At 37.9% G+C, this 21,706-nt stretch overlaps 1 protein-coding gene across 6 annotated transcripts in view; it reads left to right on the top strand.

Moving 5' to 3' along the window:
* The window catches only part of LOC127632608 (IQ motif and SEC7 domain-containing protein 1-like), a 243,058-nt gene extending 223,515 nt beyond the window's left edge, over positions 1 to 19,543 (top strand). For all 6 annotated transcript variants that reach the window (XM_052111294.1, XM_052111299.1, XM_052111297.1 and 3 more), the window contains 8 exons: positions 397 to 536; positions 6,765 to 6,794; positions 7,368 to 7,493; positions 7,757 to 7,856; positions 8,845 to 9,006; positions 10,786 to 10,962; positions 15,330 to 15,379; positions 17,615 to 19,543. In XM_052111294.1, the coding sequence (XP_051967254.1) occupies positions 397 to 536; positions 6,765 to 6,794; positions 7,368 to 7,493; positions 7,757 to 7,856; positions 8,845 to 9,006; positions 10,786 to 10,962; positions 15,330 to 15,379; positions 17,615 to 18,136 (1,307 nt within the window). In that variant the 3' untranslated portion in view covers positions 18,137 to 19,543. The remainder of the gene's footprint in view (positions 1 to 396; positions 537 to 6,764; positions 6,795 to 7,367; positions 7,494 to 7,756; positions 7,857 to 8,844; positions 9,007 to 10,785; positions 10,963 to 15,329; positions 15,380 to 17,614) is intronic.
* The last annotated feature ends 2,163 nt before the right edge of the window (positions 19,544 to 21,706 follow it).

Raw genomic sequence — 21,706 nt, 5'->3', positions numbered from 1 at the left:
ACTTGGATATTTAAATTTTACTTAAAATATTTACTGTGTCCTAATTAGATGTGATACGATAAAGCCATCTCTTCAATGTTAATCTTCAGAGTTTTTGTTATGATTTGCCAAAACCGCAAAAATAGACATTTCTGCGGTCTTTGGTATCCCCGCCCTCTGTGGAATCTCATTGGTCTAAAATCTTGTCCCAAATTACTGGAAATTAAACATCAAGTATGTTCAGATTGGGTATGATTGTGTCACGTCGTCCAGCAATTTCACATTCCACATGGACAGAAAAATTGCTCATCGCTTCTTAGGTGTCGAAATTCTTTCCAAAGATGTCCAAAAAGCCTTTGCTTGTCCTAATTATCCATGGGCCTATAATTGTTTTCATTATGATTTTCCTGTGCAAAGGGGTGGATGATGGGGAGGACATCCCACGTGAGATGTTGGTCGGCATCTATGAGCGAATCCGGAAACGAGAACTGAAGACTAACGAAGACCACGTGTCCCAGGTGCAGAAGGTGGAGAAACTCATTGTCGGCAAGAAACCGGTGAGTGTCGCTGTTGCTTTTGTCATCCAATGAATTATTTGGTAGCTTATTTATTTAGCTTCTATCCAGAACAACTTTGAGTTTGTTTATCTATTGTTTGGGAAGCTACTTTATATCATGAGTAGCTATTAGTACAGTTTCAAAATGGTTAAACTACAATGCAATCAAGCTACCCTTATGATAAATTGCTAACTAAATTGAAATTTTATAGGCGGGTACTATCTTTAGGATTTAATCCGAGCAATATTTATCTGACATAAAAACAATGAGGGGTTTTAAATTAATAGTACACTTTAAAAAAAGGTGGCATTATTACATCTGAGCATAAAAACAAATACACTAAATAAAACTGGAATATTAAAGAGTTAAAAACATAGTGACCAGTATTGGGAGTGGTTAACTAAAAGCAGTGACACTACTAACTTAACTACATTTTTCAGGAGCATGACAGAAGTTAAGCTATTTTCACAACAGTGTAGTTTTTTTCAGCAAGGAGCGAAACGCATCACAAAATGCTTCATTTGTTACACTATATTGTGAACTCCGCAATGGAGCTGTGGGAGTAAACAAGAGCACTCACCTAAACTATGCCCTCTCTCTCATGTAGCGCTGGGTAATCCAAATAATTTAAGTGAATCGGTTCTTTTGGCAGTTCATGGAAATAAACTGGTTAAAATAAACTATTCACTTATAATTAGTGTTGGGAACTGTGATTCATTTTAGTTGGTACATTCAGAAGGTTAATGTAAATGAACTAGTTCACATAAATGATTCACTGATTCACTTGAGCCCCCTGCAGTCTTAAAGAGACTTCAGTAAAGCTAAATATTTTGTGTATTTCTGCTTTTTATCACTTTATTTTGATTCAGTTATTTATAGTGTTCACCCAATTTGTTTAACATTTATGAAAATTAATAATGGACTGTAGTAACCATGTTTTTTGTTTGTTTTTGTTTTCCACAAATGTTGGTTTTACTATAGTAATACTGTATTAACCATGACTGTAGGAAACATGTTTAACCATGTTTTTTAGTGGTTTCTTCATGGTTTTACTACAAATACCATTGTTCATTTTTGTAAGGGAATGTCCACCTTATTAACTATGTAATGGTGCATTCACATCATGTTAGAATTAGTGTATTTACGAGATGGCAACCCGTAGATTCTTCTCAGAGTTATTCACGTCCACAGACCTCTCAAGTTATTTGATTCTATGGCAACACTTAATGCCAAAACTGCTTTGTTGTTGATAACAGCAAAATGTTAACGACTTTAACCTCTTAAGATCCTTGCCAGTTTTGGGGATTTCCGCCTGGATTTGGCCTACCCAAATTAAAAAGCTTCCCATTCCCACATACTTTGGCCTAAATACACAGTTTTGGTGTCATTTTACAGGAAACCCTTTGAAGTTGCATAAAACACTGCTACAAATTAAAAAAAAATTTAAATATATGTTGTCTGAACAGTAATAACCCTCCTAAAAAAAGAGGCGCTTTTTGATTTTTTTTTATATAAATTCATTTTTGAAAGTGTATAACTCAAGCCCTGTAAACCCTAGCAGCAAGCAGACAGTTTTGGCTGTTTCCACTAGATGTCAGCAAATACCTGAAAAAGGAATTTTGTCTGTATCATGTTTTATTTAATATCTATTTCAATTTATTTGAAGGGAGGAATATTACCTTTTTTTGGTGTACTTTCTGCCTACCCAAATCTAAAGTCTTCCCATACCCATATACAGTGCTATAAATGCAAAATCCCAGTGTAATTTTACAGAAAACCCTTTGTCATTACATAAAACACTGTTGAAAGTGGTAAATATGCACTCAGGTGTCTGGTGAGACGCGTCTGTGTGTTTTGCGCACGTAACCTACCTAGTGATCACTTCACAGTCAGGATGCAATATCACAGCCCCTGATTGGTCTGTTTGATCTTGAGAGACATTGCCGGAAAACGGAGTGTCTAAGCTTTACGGCAATATATGCTTTATCCGGATCGGATGTTTACATATTTTCCTGGATTGTTGAATATCATATAACATTACTTTGTGGTGTTTCTGCACTCGCGTGACATATCGAGGGATTACTTGGGCACACAACCACAGAAAACACTGAAAAACGGCTCATTTTACAGAGAATAACCTAAGGTAAAGGATTATGTAGCATTTGTGGCTAACTGTGCTGTCTAGTGCGAGTAGCACGGCAAATATTCAATAATTTCACTATGTTTACAAATGTTGATTGTATAATTCATGATTCATTCGAAGTGTATTAGATATGTGATTATACCTCAATAAAAAGACTTATTGGAACTTCTTACTGGCAATGAGAGCTTTCATTTGATACGTGGTTTGTACATGTGCGTCATATTTGAGCGATATGAGAAATATGCGTATTCAAAAACGCACATAATTATGACACGACTTTTGATGGGTGGAACTATGTAATTTATTGTAAATAATTTACTTAGTGTAAAACAAATGCCAAAGTGATGCATATCTCAAGAAAGTAGACATTCTAAGCTTTCAAATGGTACCAGATATGAGCTCATAACTCCTCCGCATACATTTAATATTGGACGTACATTGGAAGTATTACTGACGTAATTTTAAATCCCGGATCCGGGATCGTGGATAGTTTCAAAGTAGCTTCTCCAATACTGATAGTGACGAACAGTAGTGTTTAACTAAATATTATAATAATTATATAATATTAACTATAAAAAGACGCAAAACACCACATAGAACCTAACAAGTGAACTGCTTGTTGTACCTGAACCATCCATGAATCAGACTTTGCAACACTACATATAAGAGAGAGGACTGTAAAACATTTAGTTAGTTACCCACCAACACTTTGCACAGGACAATTCTCCTGGAAAAACTACTAGTTTAGGTACTTTGCTCAAGGGCACTAAGGTGATAGTTTATGGATTGTGCCTTGTAGGTTTTGAACCTTCAACCGTTTGCTTACCAGCGCAGATCATTATCCACTAGGCTACACAGCTCTCACCACAATCTCTCTTTTCAAAGCCATCTCATCACTATTCGTCATGTTGTGAACGTAGATTGACCACAGTTCTAGAAATAATGCTTTATCGATTTCAGTCATGCTCCAGAGGCATGAAGTGATTTAAGGCCTTTAGTTAAGCATGCCCTTTCATTCACCTACTGCATGTTCACTGAGTGAGCTACAGTATCTCCACTCTATGCAGTGAAGATCTAAGGGCCTTTTCGCTCTGTCAGTCACAGTATGTGACACTCTGCCTTTATATTCTCAAAAGGGACATGACATTGAGAATCCGAGATGATTCTTTATCTACAAGATGTAGATGACAGATTTAATACTTACCATCTCCAGACCTCACGGTGCCTGACTGTGGTGTCTTGCGTGCATGTGTGTGGCCTCATGAGAAGTCATGTGATGAGAGTTACGTAATGCACTGCAGCGATAAATGGGATTAACTCAACTGACAGTTCACCTGCTCTACAACTCAACTGCTACTGTATATCATGCTAAGTACAAAGAGTTACTTGAATAGGCCTTAGTCAGGGAATACACCATACTTATTTTGCAACAAACTAAATGGGAATCAGGCTGTGAGGGACAGAAGTATTGTCATCTCTTGTTTTACTGTGTTTCATAGGTCACATCTAATGTTTACCACCCATGTTTCTGCAGAAAAATATTGTGAAAAGATCAGACGGTACTTCTTTCTCTTATTTTCATTTATGTTGAAAGAAAAATCTAGAAATAATTGATTACAATAATCTGGTCATTGTATGTTGAGCTGTGTGAACTCAACACCTATTCAATGAACTTTACATAAGGGTTAATTATCTTATTTAAACACATCATATATGTGAGATTAATCAGGGGGGGGGGGGGGATTACCAGTCAAGCCCTGATCTTCTGTCAGGTTTGGGAGTAGGCCTTAAGCGCAGGGTAAGTAAATGGGCTTTAACATATAATGAAAACAAACAAACAAAAACTACCCAGAGGGGGAAAAGTTAAATTCCAGGACATGCACTGATAAGACAAGGTAACACTAACAACAGGACTGACATGAGTGCACATGGCAATGAAAACCAAACAAAGCCATGTGTTCACTAAACATGAGTGTCAGAATTCAGCCATAAAAAAGTGGCTGAATCTTGACATAATGGCACAAGGGGGACCTCAATTTCAGAACTTCTTAAACTACTTCAAAGAGTTCTCATCAAAGATTCATCAACGTGCAGCACTGACAGCTTTGTAAATCCTTGGCATTCTAGCTGTTAGTTTGTCCAAATACTCAGGTGACATTTCACCCCACACTTCCTGTAGCACTTGCCATAAATATTGTTGTCTTGTCTGGCACTTCTCACGCACCTTACAGTCTAACTGATCCCACAAAAGCTCAATGGGGTTAAGATCCATAACACTCTTTTCCAATTATCTGTTGTTCAATGTCTGTGTTTAATTGCCCACTCTAAACTTTCCTTTCTGTTGTTTCAAAAGTGGCTTTTTCTTTGCAATTATTCCCATAAGGCCTGTACCCCTGAGTCTTCTCTTTGCTTTTGTACATGAAACAGGTGTTGAGCGGGTAGAATTCAATGAAGCTGTCAGCTGAGGACATGTGAGGCGTCTATTTCTCAAACTAGAGACTCTGATGTACTTATCCTCTTGATTAGTTGCACATCTGGCCTTCCAAATCTCTTTCTGTCTTTGTTAGAGCCAGTTGTCCTCTGTCTTTGAAGACTGTAGTGTACACCTTTGTATGAAATCTTTTTTGACAATTTCAAGCATTGCATAGCCTTCAAAACAATGAATGAACGACAAGTTTATAGTGAAAGCGGTTTCTTTTCTGCCGTTTTTGACCTAATATTGACGGTAAGACATGCCAGTCTATTGGATATTCTGTCAATTCAAAAACAAACACAAAGACAATGATAAACTTAATTTAACGAACCAAATACATTTCAGCTGTTTGATATAATGGCAAGTGATTTTCTAGTACCACGTAATCAATTTAGCATGATTACTCAAGGATAAGGTGTTGGACTGATGGCTGCTAGAAATGGGTCCTTTCTAGAATTGATAAAAAATGACTTTTTTCAAATACTGATAGTGCAGTTTTTTACATCAGTAATGTCCTGACTATACTTTGAGATCAGTTGAATGCCACTTTGGGAAATTAAAGTACCAATTTCCCTCATAAACAGCTAAATCTGTACATTATTCCAAACATTTGGCTGCCAGTGTATGTGTATATATATATATATATCAGCATTATATCAGCCATCAAGCACTCTGCACTCTAGAAATCAGCATTAGCCATTAGGTAAAACGGTAATACTTTGTAATAAGTTTCCATTTTTTAACAACATTAGTTAACTATTAACTAACAATTAACAATACTTTTAAAGCATGTATTAATCTTAGTTGATGTCAATTTGTTAATTTTAAACAAATGCTAATAGGTTAACTTTTGATTTGTACATTTATTAACTAACTTTAACAAAGATTAATAAATGCTGTAAAAAAAATATATTTCTCATTGTTTGTTCATGATACCTAATGTTAATTAATTATTATTGTAAAATGTTTCCGAAACAAACTGTATTGGTTGACGATTAGCATCTACCTTGAGCAAAGTCTGTTACTTCAATAAAAAGTAGTTGTAGGAAATTGTTCAGATAATACCACTCAAGATCAGTGCAATATACATCTTCCTTCCAACCAAGGTGCTATTATCTCAAGGCTAATTTGCACTCATTTCAATATCAATGTGATCGCCTGTCATGCAGTTGCATTTCAAAGCACTGTGGGTTTTCAGAGCTGAAATAATTAACATTTAAGCTTTAATGGAATCGGCACACACGACTTAGTGCTAGACAAACTTTCTCCCTGGTGTATCTTCGGCACATCTTTTGAGAAAATTGTCTGAGTCCCCTGCCTGCAGACATTGTATCCTGGGTGCTGTAATTAGGTTTTTCAAAATGGGATGAGACTTCCTATCACAGTTTCATACAACAGCTGTTTGGATTGTCATTTACCTCCCTTCTCGCCCCATTCACACTGCACAGCTCACATCTGACAGGTAGATGAAGGAGAGTCTTGATGAGAGAGAGAGAGAGAGAGAGAGAGAGAGAGAGAGAGAGAGAGAGAGAGAGAGAGCTCTCTGACCTTCAAGCCACTCTCTCTATGTGATCACTCCTTTTTCATTTGTCTCTTTTTTTTCACCTTTCAGATTGGGTCTCTGCATCATGGCCTTGGATGTGTAAGTGAATTGTTAATCTTTTATTGCTTTGAATTTCATAAAACAATTTGACTTATGTCCTATAATAATTGTATTATATTACATTAATATTAAATATTTCTACATTAATATAAAAAAAATAGATATATTATATTAATATAAAATATTTTAATCCTTTTTTAAACTGTAAACTTTTTTTAATTTATGTCCAATTTTTATTTTATATAATTTTATCATTTATATTAATATTAAAAGATAAATAAAATCTCTTATACTTGTTTTTTTACTCCTAAAGAAATCCACTTAACCAAACATTTTTGCACTGTCCTGTTTTGGGCCCAGTTCAGGTCAACTTTAACTTAAGGTTTGTGTTGGGTTCGGATTTCTTATTAATTAAACATTAAATTCTAATAATTCGTTTTAATTTAGAAAACTTTTTATGAATTTGAACACATACTTCATCTTTAAATTAAAGCTTGGAAAGTGTTTTCAGGCTTGGGTCTTAAAATTTGACAGTGCTGGTCACAAGTCTCAGTTGCGGACCAGGTTCAGGCTTCATAATAAAAAGTTGTAATCAATCTTTGTGGCGTGCAGGTGCTGTCTCTACCACATCGTAGACTGGTATGTTACTGCAGACTGTTTGAAGTTCCCGACCCTAACAAACCTCAGAAGCTCGGTCTCCATCAGAGAGAGATCTTTCTGTTCAATGATCTCCTGGTGGTAAGAAAGCATCTCGTTCATGTTGCCTGAATTAATGTGTGACTCAAAGCCATGATTCAAAAATGATACATTTGTTGTCTTGTTGTTATGTTTGTGTAATGGTCAGCACTGAAACATTTAGTCGAGTTCAATGTCAGCAACTATAAATCATGTGTGCACAAGACTGTCAGTAAATGTTACTCAGCTTTTGCAAAGGTATAGAAAGAAGAGCTGATGATAATCAAGAACAGATGGGGTCCTAATGTGCCGCGCTTTTGATTCAGGTCACTAAGATTTTCCAGAAGAAGAAAAACTCTGTGACGTACAGCTTCAGGCAGTCCTTCTCACTGTATGGCATGCAGGTGCTTCTGTTTGAAAACCAGTGTAAGTAACCTCGGGGAAGGGTCAAAACCCTTTCCATCCATATTGCCCTTTTCTGGACCATGTTTTCCACTTAAAGGAATAGTTCTTCCAAAAAAAAAAAAAAAAAAAACTGTCATCATTTACCCACACTCATGTCGTTCTATACCTAAGATTTTGAAAAATGTATTCTGGCTACTCTTTTACATATAATGAAATTAAATAAAGTGTATGACTGTCTTTCTTCGGCAGAGCACTAACAAAGATATTAGAAGAATATTTCTGCTCTGTAGGCCCTTACAATTCAAGTAAATGGTGGCCAGAATTCCTCAGGTCCAAAAAGGATATAAAGGCAGCATAAAAGTAATTCATATGACTCCAGTGGTTTAATCCATGTCTTCAGAAGCGATATGATAGATGAGGGTGAGAAACAGATCAATATTTAAGTCTCAAATCTCCACCTTTGATCAGCCCCGACCAGTTGGTGGCTGAATGTGAAAGTGAAAGTGTAGATTTACAATAAAAACCAAATAACTATTTATCTCTTTCTCACCCACACCTATTATATTGCTTCAGATGATATTGATTTAACCACTGGAGTCTTATGGATCACTTTCATGCTGCTTTTTTGGACCTTCTGAGTTCTGGTCACCATTTACTTACATTGTGAGGACCAACAGAGCTGAGATATTCTTCTAAAAATCTTGCAGAAAAAAGAATGTCATACACATCTGGGATGGCATGAGAGTTAGTAAATGATGAGATAATTTTCTTTTAGGGTGAACTGTCCCTTTAAAGGTCATGAAACTGCATTTTCTTTTGATTAAAGCAAATTCATTTTCAAGTTCTCGTGTATTACAATGTATTTTCTTATGAAAGTATAAAAATATCCATCATATGCAATTGTGAAATATGAGAAAGTCAATCTCTGCATCCCTCTGAAAAGGGCACGTCCGAGTGCTGTCATGATCCGCCGTTCTGTAAATATTCCTTTCCTGCTGCTGTTTTTCAGATTATCCCAATGGAGTGCGTCTCACTTCAGCTCTTCCAGGTGCCGACATCAAGGTTCTCATTAACTTTAATGCTCCCAACCCACAAGACCGCAAGAAGTTCACGGATGACCTGCGGGAGTCTATCGCAGAAGTACAAGAGATGGAAAAGTTCAGAATAGAGTGTAAGCCTCCAGAACCCAGCTCATGTCATTCTAAACCTGTATGGCTTTCTTTCTTATAGGAGATGTTTTAATGAATATGGTGGACATAGAGCCACTGCAATAACCGAAAATGATCTCTCATTTAGCAATTTTTTGAAACATTGACAGATAATTCCAAATGCTTTCTCTAATTTTGACAGATAAGAGAAAAGAAACAAGAAAACCATTTAAACCCAGTGCATCAGTTTTGATTTCACTTTCTCTCTCACTCCCGCGGTGTGTGTGCACTGCCATTAATTGGCTGGTATTAAGATGCGTTTAGGGCGATCCAATCACAAGTTGACAGGCACCATCACCATTTACACCTAATTGTAAAATGTGCCTCTTTTAACCACAATTCAAATGATTTCATGACTGCATACATCAATATTTACAGTATGTCAGTGTGTTAATTCATGCAAAAGAAATTAACAACAAAAGGAAAGCACAAATAAAATCTGCTCACTGTTTTTGCCAATTACTTGCTTTTAATCCTAGTGCAAACAGAACATTTAGAGCAGACTTCTCCATAAGTTTAGTGCAGCACCTGTTTTAACTAAGCTTTAAATGTGCTTGCTTCTCATCTGTGCCACTTTACGTTGATATCAGGCACACTGAAGTTCCTTGAAGTCTGTACCTGTGTGTATGCACTCTTTTTTATTGACCGACACTTATTAGCTTTTAAAGCCCCACATAACCAGCTTTTACCCTAGAACTCCCATCTACGCTTCTGAATGTAGCTTCAGTATTTATGAAACGAACACAAGTATAACAGATAAAAATAGACCGTGATGGAAAATGTGCAACTCAGTCTGACAGTAATGGATAAAGACTTTTTTTGGCGGGTGAAAAGAACCTGACCGGTCTTCTCAGTATAATGGCAGTACACCGAGACTCACTTTAAAGCTTAAAAAAAATAAACCAAAAGTACAGTAAAAGTATTTACTGGTTTCACTGAAAAATGACTTCACTTTCAGGTTGTTTCTCACCAAAAACCAAGTGGATGCGTTCAGAAGACTTGGAATATGACGCACAAGTCACATAAACTACTTCTGGGTCCTTTTTTTAAGCTTTAAAGCAAATCACTATCCACTACCATTGCATTGAAAATACAATTAAAGCTCACATTTTTTCCTTTTGTGTTCCGCATAAGAAAGAAAGACATATGCTACTGTAACTGCTGGTGAAAACATCCTTCCTTGTGTTAAGCTTGGGTAGAGCATGGCGCTAACAATAGGGCCATGGGTTTGAGTCCCAGTGAACACAAAAACCTAGAATGCACTGTAAGTTGCTTTTGGATAAAAGCATCTGCCAAATCCATTAATGTGTATGTAAAATGAAAATGATGTATGCCCTTGGAAGTTCTTTGTGTGATAATAGAGTGTCTCAGAGCTGTTTTCCTAGCTGAAAAGACCAATGTATGTTGGTCTGGGACTGGTCTAGTTGATGGACCACCAAACTTTAGCTGATTGACTAACATGACCAGCACACCAGTATCAAAACAAATCATGTTGCCTTTGCAACAAGGATGCTCATGATGATCTTTGTCACCTGGGTAACAAGTTTGAGCTCCTAAAATAAAATCAAAGCTCTTACTTGGGTCTTAGTGAATAGTAGATCTTAGTGGCAGTACTTCAAATAATTTCTATTAACAGCCATGTCAAATGTCTCTAAAAAATATGTCAAAAGTTTAGGCCCATCAGGCGAGTGATTGTCTTTGAAAGGACATAATCCATGAAGTTCTTGCGTTATTTTATGCAGCTGAACTGGAGAAGCAGAAAGGAGTGGTCCGTCCAAGCATTTCCCAGAGCTCAGGGCTGAAGAAAGAGACAGGAAATGGCAATCTAAGTCGTACAAGTCTGGATGACAGCTACACCGTGGGTGAAGGCCTCAAGAGAAGTGCCCTCAGCAGCTCCCTACGTGACCTTTCAGATGCAGGTGAGGTTACGGACCACTTAAAGGGACAGTTCAGACAAAAAATGAAAATTCTGTCATAATCAACTCATCCTCATGTTGTTCCAAATCCTCCAAACTCGAAACACCAATCTTCTGTGAAACGGCAGTATTTTGGTCACAATCACCATTCACTTTCATTGCATGTTTTTTCTGTACAATGAAAGTGAATGGTGACTGAGGCTATCATTCTGCCTTACAGGTCAGGAACAACATTTTAGGTTAGGAAAATGATGACATAATTTTTGCTTTTTCATGACCTATCCCTTTAAGAAAGAACCAGCTTCAACCTCAGATTATTTTGTGCAGCCCTGTCCAAACAATACTTTGCCTCCTGCCAAAGTAGCGTGCTGAATGCTTGCTTCTAAATCAGTGTTTGACCGAAATCATTAGCATAGCCTTCATTATGTACCAGTGTCCCTCACCCTGACTTAAGAAGCTAGTTGCATCCTGACAAATACTGTATTATTCTCCACATTAGGCTGTTCTTCCCACTCTTTAATTGAACCTTCACACAATTTATGAGCTGTGATTTCTTCTCACCCTATCTATCAGTTTTGAGGTATAAACATGGTAATCACTACACCGCAAAAATGGATCAGTTGACAGTTTAATCATGCTGTGTAAGTGTGAATTGAACTTAGCTGAGCTGGCCGCTAGCTTTACATTGTGCGTGTGAACCTGTGAGATTTCTGGCAAAGCTATGAATATCCCACTCCAACAATCCTTTAGACTAGAGTGTCTTTCTTAAATCAGAACAGAGTTCAATGAAAGTATAGTATATGCCAGTCTTAAAGGAATAGTTCACCGAAAAATAAAAATTCTCTCATCATTTACTCACCTTCATGCCATCGAAGATGTGTATGAATATCTCAGCTCTGTATGTCCATAAAATGCAAGTGAATGGTGACCAAAAATTTGAAGCTCCAGAAAGCACATAAATGCAGCATAAAAGAAATCCATATGACTCCAGTGGTTTGATCAATGTCTACTAAAGCAATCCAAAATGTAACTCCTTTTTCAATGTACATCTTGCCATTGCAGTCTCTAGGCATGATCATGATTTCAAGCTCGATTACATTTCCTAGTGTGATACATTTTCCTAGAGTGCGTGATGGAGCTAGGAAGTGTAATTGAGATTGAAATCATGATCACCAAGGAGGATCCTGTCAAGATTTATAGTGGAAAAGGAGTAATATTTTAGTCTGTTCTCATCCAAAACCAATTGGATTGCTTAAGAAGACATGGATTAAACCACTGGAGTCATATATGGATTACCCTTCAGAAGCATTTATGTGCTTTATGGAGCTTCAAAGTTCTGGTCACCATTCAGTTGATGAGAGAATAAAATTTTTTGGGTGAACTATTCCTCGGTTTTGAGTGTTTTTAGTAGTCTACTTTTGGGCCACTGAATTTAAATAAAAAACAAAAACTGCGATCTAATAGCCAATTTTTCAGTCAATTTTCATTTTTTATTTATTTTTTTTTGGTCAATGTGCATGTGGCGTTAAAGGGATAGTTCACCTAAAAATGTATACCCTCATATCATTCCAAACTTGAATGACTTTCTTTCTTATGTGGAATACAAAAAGAGATGCTTTAATGAATATCCCGGTCTGTCTTTTCAATACAATGTCAGTGCATAGTAACTGGCACTATAAAGCATAAAAAAGGACTGATAAAAGTAGTCTGTGCAGCAACTGCATCATATCGCAAGTATTCTGAAGGCATAGGATAGGTTTAGTGTTGGGAACCGGGAACTGGTTCTTGATCAGAGATTCCATTCTTAAAAAAATACCGGAATCGTATGATCTTTGTGACTTTCGGTTCTGTTTACAGTTCTTCTATGTGCAATTTTCTGCCGATGCGGCTGGAACACCATCCTGAAATACTCTGACAGTGTTTCCAGAAGCACATTTCGGCAGTAGCACTGCCCTGCACTGACTCTACAATGTAAAACACGCAGCTCTACAAGTGTATTTGATTCCCTATCGAACAAGTTTTGAGCCGGCTATGTTGAATCTACAGAGCGAAACATTTATACTTCCGGTATAGATTGATTCCCAAAAAATTATTATTCAAAGGAGCCGGTTCTTTTGAATCTACAGCGCAAAACATACAGCGCTTCCATTTAAAGTCTGGTATAAAAGTAATCTTATACTAATGTGCTGATGAAGTATCACAAGCCTGAAGTACAACATTAAGCTACAAAACACACTAAACTGTCTCTGAAACTGTTACTGTTTATTGAATGATGACCTGTGTCTGGGAGCCTGGGTAGCTAAGCGAGTTTTGACGCTGGGGACCACCACCCCTGGAGTCATGAGTTCAAATCCAGGATGTGCTGAATGACTCCAACCAGGTCTCTTAAGCAACCAAATTTGCCCTGTTGCAAGGCAGGGTAGAGTCACATGGGGTAACTTCCTCATGTTCGTGATTAGGGGTTCTCGCTCTCAATGGGGTTTGTGGTAAGTTGTGCGTGGATCATGGAGAGTAGCATGAGTCTCCACATGATGCGAGTCTCCGCGGTGTCATGCACAACGAGCCACGTGATAAAATGCGCAGATTGACTGTCTCAGAAGCGGAGGGAACTGAGACTTGTCCTCCACCACCTAGATTGAGGTAGCCATGCCACCATGAGGACCTACTAAGTAGTGGGAATTAGGCATTCCAAACTGGGGAGAAAAGGGACAAAAAAATCTAATAATTGATGACCTGTGTTTCTATTAAATCAAGCAGTGCTGTTACTGACAGGTTGTTCATATGACAATGTATATTTAAAGATGCACAAGCTTTGTTGTAAAAAATCTACATTTTATAAAATAAATTAATGAAATATGGCATCACATTTCTTGTTGGTTTAGATTTGTTTATTTAAAATTTTGTTAGGATCTATTATTGGATTTTATTTATGTCTCTAAAAAGTCTGCATACACAGTTTTTACAAGAATCGTATTACATTTATTTCGGATTTGTTCTGATGATATCTGGTCTGTAGAAATCTGAAATGATCTCATTATTTGGTAAGAAACAGCAGATGGAAGTAAAAACAATAATAATTCAATTTCCCATTTCCAAATAATTCTTTAAAAAAGGTACTAAAAGAATGACTGGAACTGTTAAGGAACTGGAATCATAAAGAGGAATCTGAATCGGAACCAGAATCGTTAAATTCCTTACGATTCCCATCCCTAGATAGGTTTAGGTTAAACACAACCAAGTACAAATCTAAATAAGTGCTATGAGAGAAGCTTGTTCCCAGTGGCTTGAGTGTTTGCTCAGAAACGTGTGATTTTAGTGCTAAAGAAACCGAAAGTTCTCACGTGAACACGTTTCACTGTGAACGTTCCTTGTACTCACGAGCGCACAACGACTGTCATGATTTTCATTGAAAACTGACTTCAATTCATGAACGCGCAATACAAAATAATGGCTGCGATATTCATTAAAATATATTTTGTGTTCTGCATAATAAAGTCATATGGGTTTGGAATGATATGTGGTTGGGTAAATTATGACAGAATTTAAATTTTTGGGAAAGACAACTTACGACTTATTATTTACTTATTATTGCTGGTAGTTGGTGGGCGAGCTTTCATGGTCTTGATAATGACCAATGAACACCATCTCACACTGATGAAGTGACTCTGATCCGACTGTATTGCTCCTCAAACACAACGCCACAAATGGCGTGTTTTTGACTAATAAATAAGAAAGCATAACGGTGGCCCTTTATTGAATGCAAATCTTTGTCTCACTAAAGCTGCGGAAGAAGAGGGAGAGATTTCAGCCAAACAGATGATAGGTGTGACATCCTCTGCCAAAATAATGCCACATTAAGTCTAATTTGGTTATACAGCAGTTGATAGCACACAGCCAAACTACAACATTTGCATTTGCTTTCACACATCAAATAGGAAGTCTTAAATCATGACAAATGAAACTGAATAATGTTTATAATTTTGTTTGCTTGTTGTTGTCTGATTGTAATGCATTACTGTTGGGTTCTAGTGTAGGACTCTTCCATTTGTTTGCAGTCATCAAAACCCAGTTTGCTATGTCACTTTTGCCACAGCAGAATCCAAAGTCCAGACAGGATGCTAGAAATAGTTGCTTCCTGTTGCTGACATAGTGGTTAACAATCAGTAAATCCCCATCCTTTGGCCCTTCAAAAGCTCCCTACCCAACTCGCTCTTCCCTTCCCCCAAGGTGTTTCACCCTCTTTGGAGAGTCTTAGCTGCTTGCATTGTGTGTCTCGATAGCGCCCCCTGTAGGCAGGCAGGATATATACGCCTCTATATATCTGACTGTTCGAGCGTGCTCTAATCTGTCATATTGCATGTCTCGCTCAGGCAAGCGGGGGCGCCGCAGCAGTGCAGGATCTCTAGACAGCAATATGGAAGTAAGTACTGTGATATAGGACGCAAGAACCTGTGACAGGACGCTTTTCTGTGTGACACTTTAAAACTACAACGTTGTGCTTTTATTTTTCAATATAGTGGCCCCAAAGAGTTTAGAAAGAGCTTAAAAGGATTTGCAAAAAGGATTCAGAAAATCCTTGCAGATGCTACTTGGTTTAATGTTTTGTATATAATTTGATGACAATTAGACATTTTATGTGTGACTTAAGTGCCCAAAAGTGTCCAAATACTTTTTGGGGCCACTGTATCTAGCTATTTTTCTGGTCTTGCTTCTTTGCTCAGTAGTTTCAGCTGTCTGTTTGTGTGTGTGGTGTTGTTTTTGGACTGAGTAGGCCACCCTGCATGTATGGGCTGCCTGTTCCTGTGGCGCTTATGTGGAATGATGGGGAATACCGCCCCCATGGCTTGAATCACATATCATAACATCTCCATGGTTCAACATAGCCAGCATGATTCAACTAATGCAAACATCCAATGTCATATATCGTGGGCTGCTTGTATCATTTAATTTTGTAAATTATTTTTCGACCTTCCTGGTGGCACGTTTCAATTTCCCGCTACAAGTGAACAATGGTGGGCTGTGTTACAGCACTTCAAAGTGTGCAAGCCTCCATTTCCTCACCATCATCCAACCACTTGACCTGTTCCTCTCCAACCCAGAGCTCCTTTTACCTCTCGGAATGCTTCGGAATTATTTACCATCTGTCTAGAGATAAAGATAATGAACTAAAGGGAGGATAGCAAAGGAAAAATAGGACTTACATCCATTTGGGTTACTATGTTAAGTTCTTTACAGGTTATCATGTGCACCAGTTTGACTGGCAGCTCCGGCTGAGGTGACCATGTTAAACTGGAATACAGGATATCCAAAATACTTTACATACTTCTGCATTACTAAACTGACTAACTCAGTCTTGCCTGTTCCAGCTTCTGCATGCTGTGCATGGCTTTCAGGGATCTGCTTCTGCATCTTTTTTAAATACATTAACTGCTGATGAATCGTCGTGATGCATTGCTTGACTGTTGTGTCCTTGTGTTGTAATGCTGACATAAACCAAGTCATTTTTAGACTGCTTTTGTTTAGAAGACTATTTTAGGCTACAATGTATTAGATTTGCTTTTGTGAACTTTTTCCCAATTTTATACCTGTACTACAACTTACAATAATACATTAAGAAAACTGCATTTTTCAGTAGCCCCAAAAAGTATTAAAGGATTCATTCACATGAAAATGATAATTCTTTCATCAGTTCCTCACCTTTATGCCGTCTCAAACTCCTATGACTTTCTTTCTTATGTGGAAGACAAACAAATATATTTTGAAGGATACATGAGGTGTTTTTGTCCATACAATGCAAGTCAATGGGGTCCAACATTCTCCAAAAAGGACATGAAGGCAGCGTAAAGGTAACCCTGTTCAACTATAAATCATAAAATCTGCAGTGTCCTTGGTGTGGTCATCATTTTAAGCTTGATTTCATTTACTTTACTTGGGAAGTGTAATTGGACAAAAACACCTCATATCTCCATCAAAATATCTTCGGTTGTGTTCCGCAGAAGAAAGAACGTCATACAAGTTTGAGATGGAATAAAGTTGAGGTAATGATGATGAGAAAATTATCATTTTTAGGCGAACAATTCCTCTAAGCCACACTTACAGATGTATGAATGTCTTTGCAGGACAGTTTCTAGCCATTTTGGAACGCCGTTGTGGGAGGTGCGTTGCTGCAGCCTCCTCTCCAACACCCAAAACCCTCCCCTCACCCAATAGATATATTGTTCAAAAAAGTATAACTGTTTCTCAAAATTAAAAGTAGTGGAACATACCCATAGTTAATGTGTTGAACTACACCTGTGAGTAAACATTAACACTAAACATAACTTTAAAACAAACGTTTCAAATAACATTGTTATTAATGCAATGACATTCATACTGTACATTTGTAAGTGTGACTTAAGTGTCTGAATATGTTTTGGTGCTACTGACAATTTATGTGATGTATACTATATTACAGTATTATACTATATCTATGTTGAAAAAAAATACTTTTATACTAATGTAAAATTACATTAAAAACATTTAAATACAAGGGAATCCAACCAAGGCAACTGTTTGAGACTTATTGAGAATGCTGTGCTCGTCTCATGTTTAACTTCACCACGCTCTCTCTCTCTCTCGCTCTCTCTCTCTCTCTCTATCCCTCGCCTTCCTGCAGGGGTCCATCATTAGCAGCCCCCACATACGGCGCCGAGCCACGTCCAGCCGCGATTGCCCCTCACGCCAGCAGTCCATCCCCAACTCCTCCTCCCTCCTGGGCTCCCTTTTCGGCACCAAGCGGGGCAAGTCACCTCTGCCTCCGCAACCCTCCCACCCCTCTCATCCGACGCTCATCTCTCACACCCCACACCCAACCAACCTGCACCACACGGCCCGTGAGGGCGTCACCGAGACCCAGGCCCAGATGCACCCCCACCACCCTCAGTTCTGCCACATACAGCAAAACCCCCCACCCTACCACCACCACCATCATTACCACCCGCCAACACACATTCAACACCCCACTCACCAGTACCACCCCCCGCCCGGCCACTTGCACACTCCTCACAGCCATGGGCCACACCCAACACACCCCTCACACTCCCAGCATGCGCCTCACCACCACAGCCAGCCTCCCGCCCCTCCTTCAGCACCCAGTAGCACCAAACCCAAACAAAGCGGCATCAGCACCGTGGTCTGAGCCCGTCTCCAAACTCTTTCCTCTGGGACTAATTTTGGCAGGGTGCCTGGTGGCAGACCATGGGTCTCTCTTTAGCTAGCATACTGAAGATTTTGACGTATGACGCCGGATTGTTTGCTGCCTGACAGGACGTGATTTGGGAATGAGAACAAAGGGCAACTTTCATTTTATCAAGAGCCTGTCCCCTCTGGGAAGGGGCGCCACACTGTGTAGCACTGGCCTTTTCTTCTGGGGCTGCTAGAACTCCAATCATCACCATTGTTACCAGTCATCGCACAATCTGTAGACTCCCAGACAAAGCTGCTGCTTCTTTTAGGCATGACGTAGAGACTTTTAACCCACTGAAAAGTAAGAGCATGCACAAAGACCGTGGCAACTGTTGTTTTGTGCGTGCAATACCTAAAATGCACTATTGAGTAGCCTGCTTATTAGTTTGCTGAAACAATGTTTTCAAAAGAATGGTTTTGGCCCACAAAAGGACTAATGACAAGGGCACAGATGAAGTCACAACGCGTGGTATTCCAGTATTTAATGTAGCTGTAGACCACACATTTCTGTGATATAGTTAGGGGACTATAATGTGCCAATTATTAAAAAGCAGTGACTGAGAAAAAGATTTGCTTTGTGAATGTTGTGCATATAGTATTTTGTTAAATAATAATAATAATAATGTTATCAGCTATTATTATTATTATTATTATATCGTTAGAGAATATACCGATCGAAAGCCTCAGATGAAAACGCCGGATTATCTGTGTGCTCTCCAAGCAGGCGTTACTAGTTTCCACTAATACTCAGTTCAGTGTGACCCACTTGATTAGGTGGCCAATTGAACAACGTGGAAATTATTGTTTGCCTTTGTGAGATTCGGATCGGAATCTCCCAATCCGGGACAGCTGTATTTGCTCCAATTCCTTAGGGATCTACGTAGCGCCAAAAGGGGAGGAAAGGGGAGGGCGGGACAGTAACTTAGCCGAACTCACCGATGGATCCTCCACTGCAACATGCTGCAACATGGTTTTATTTTTTTAGCTATTTTTTTAAAGATGAATAAAAACAATATGAAATAAATGTACATTTGAAGATGTTTATGGTAAAGCTGGTTTAACCAAGAAGGCTATTGTGGACAACACAACACATTTAGCATTAGGGGAAGCGTTTTGTTCAGAATAGTGAGATATATTGGAGGAAAGCAGGCTGAGATTCAAAGCTGATCCAGTTCTCTTCCCGTATTTCAAGGGTTTGTTTTAAGTTTGTGCTAAGATGATTTTCTCAGCGGTCTGAGTGAGTACGCCCTCTTCATTTCTCTTCTGTGTGGAGCTGGAGTGTTAACACACACAGATATTCTTCTGTCCTCCTGTAATAATGCCTTTCACTTGCTCAGAAACACAGCTAATGTAATGTAATCTTATGTCGTATAAACTGCATATAATACAGTATGTAGCAGTGGGTTAAAGCGGATGGTTTTTGGTTAAAAATGTTTTTCACACATATCCCCTTTCTTGGTTTTTGACTTGTTTTATACTGTAAAGTAGTTAAATGGCGAAGGAGCTGTGATTTGATGTAGTTTTGTGTGACGATGCTCTTAACTCAAGCACAGATCTTCTAAACAGCGCTTCTCTTTGTAAATAATCACTTCATGTACAGGACGTTCACTCTATGAGACCAATGTCAGCGGTTACTACATTTGCTGTGCGGTGTTTCGTTTTTTCTTTATTTTATGAACTAATCATGTGCAATATGTATGGATTCGTAAATTTAAAGTTGGCAAAGTTGTAAATTCAAAGTGGTTGTCCCTGTTTGTTTTTGTTATATCATATTTCTTATATCATATGACGGACCCCGTATTGTTTCTCATCCCGACCGACACATTGATGACCCTGGTCTCTCTTTACCTGCAACCTACTATTGCATGTAACGTTATATTGTAACGTAAAAAATATTCTCTCAATATTGCATATTTCCAGAGATATTCTCAGTGTTACAGTTGACCGTTGTTAAATGAGTGATGATAAACATATTCAAATCTGTAGAGTTCTCTACATTCAGCTCAGTTATAAGGAAAAGTCTTTATCCTATTTTGCACCAAAATAGTTTATCTGACCACTGGGTTTAAAATCAAACGCTGATAGTCAAATATTTTATGAAAGAAAATATTAGCGGTTAGACTAATCATAAGTGTCAGTGGAGCACATTCATATAATAGATGCTTACAGATAATAGAACATAAATCTGTGTCTTCGTCATTATCAGAGTAACTTCCTTACACCTGGCTTGTTCCTAGGATACATTACAGCCAGAAAATGTGTACAGTACAGCATTAATCAGACTAGATAGTCCATTTCTGTGTACGAATGTGATTGCCTAAAGCCATTTCACACTAAATAAATTCATTCTGGGATAAGAAACATCAAGATATTGTCTCTTTTATATGTTTTTTTAGGTTTTTCACCTTTGTGTTGACTGGTTTTAAATTCAGATTTCAATTCAGTGCAGTGTATTGTACATTTATTGTGGTGCTTCAGCTTTGTACAGTTCTGGACAATTCAGGCAAAACGTCCCAAAGCTTTGCATGCAGCTGATGCCTTGCACCTCTGGTTGAAATGTGAGCTTATTTAAAATGAAGAAATGTGCTTTCTTTTTATTGTTTTCTTTCTCATCTTTTGTGCTGGTTAGTTGGATGGTTTTATTGTTTTTGTCTATTTTTAAGTGAAGTTGGATTGCTGTTACATTTTATGCTGCGCCACTGCATCTCGGCATGTATATCACTTGTTTACCCCCCTAAAAATATCATTACACTTATGTTTGTGTTACAAAGCCTGTGTCACTGTATATATCACAAATCATAGTGAGAAATTGTAAAAAAGTATATCTATAGAAATCTAATATGTATGATGAAGGGAAAGTGTAAGGGTTGGGTTGACTTGTACATAGTCTGTATATAACTTTTTTGTTTTTTTAGGCCAGCCATTACATTGACGCTGTAGTCCTTTCCATCTTAACATGACACTGCTTCTGCTACCAAATATACTTATTGAATTTGTCATAGGATCTTCTTTAATATTCCAACTGTTACATGACTGCCTTTCATGTGCGTCCACTCAAACATCTTATTTTTTAATTATTATTATTATTACCAAACAAGGAGAGGAGAGCTATAGTTTTAAAATGCATTCTGTTTCTAAGTAGATGACAAGACCCTATTGATGTTTAACTATAACTGTGACCATGCTGAGAACATGAAATAAAACAATATACTGTAATATTCTTAACTTGTATTGTTCTGCATTCACACACAGTACATTAAGTTGCTTTAAATATTTTTGAATGTACAGTATATCTTGATGTTAGCCTGTAAGGTGGTTTCCAAAAGGCAATATAAATATGTCAATATCCTTAATCAGGTGGATTAAAACATTTCAAGGAACGAAAATGAAAAATTAACGCATTTTTGGTAGAACATAACCGAAAACCAGAACAAAGTGATTTTACATTTTTACAGAGTGAAAACGTTATTTTTAAATGCTGGCAACCGGTTATAACAGGTTAATTTTGTTCCGATAATTTTTT

Source organism: Xyrauchen texanus, chromosome 39, assembly GCF_025860055.1.
Source record: "Xyrauchen texanus isolate HMW12.3.18 chromosome 39, RBS_HiC_50CHRs, whole genome shotgun sequence".
In the NCBI taxonomy this organism is placed as follows: Eukaryota; Metazoa; Chordata; class Actinopteri; order Cypriniformes; family Catostomidae; genus Xyrauchen; species Xyrauchen texanus.
Note: the sequence above shows the minus strand (reverse complement) of the source record. Positions and strands in the feature narration are given on the sequence as shown.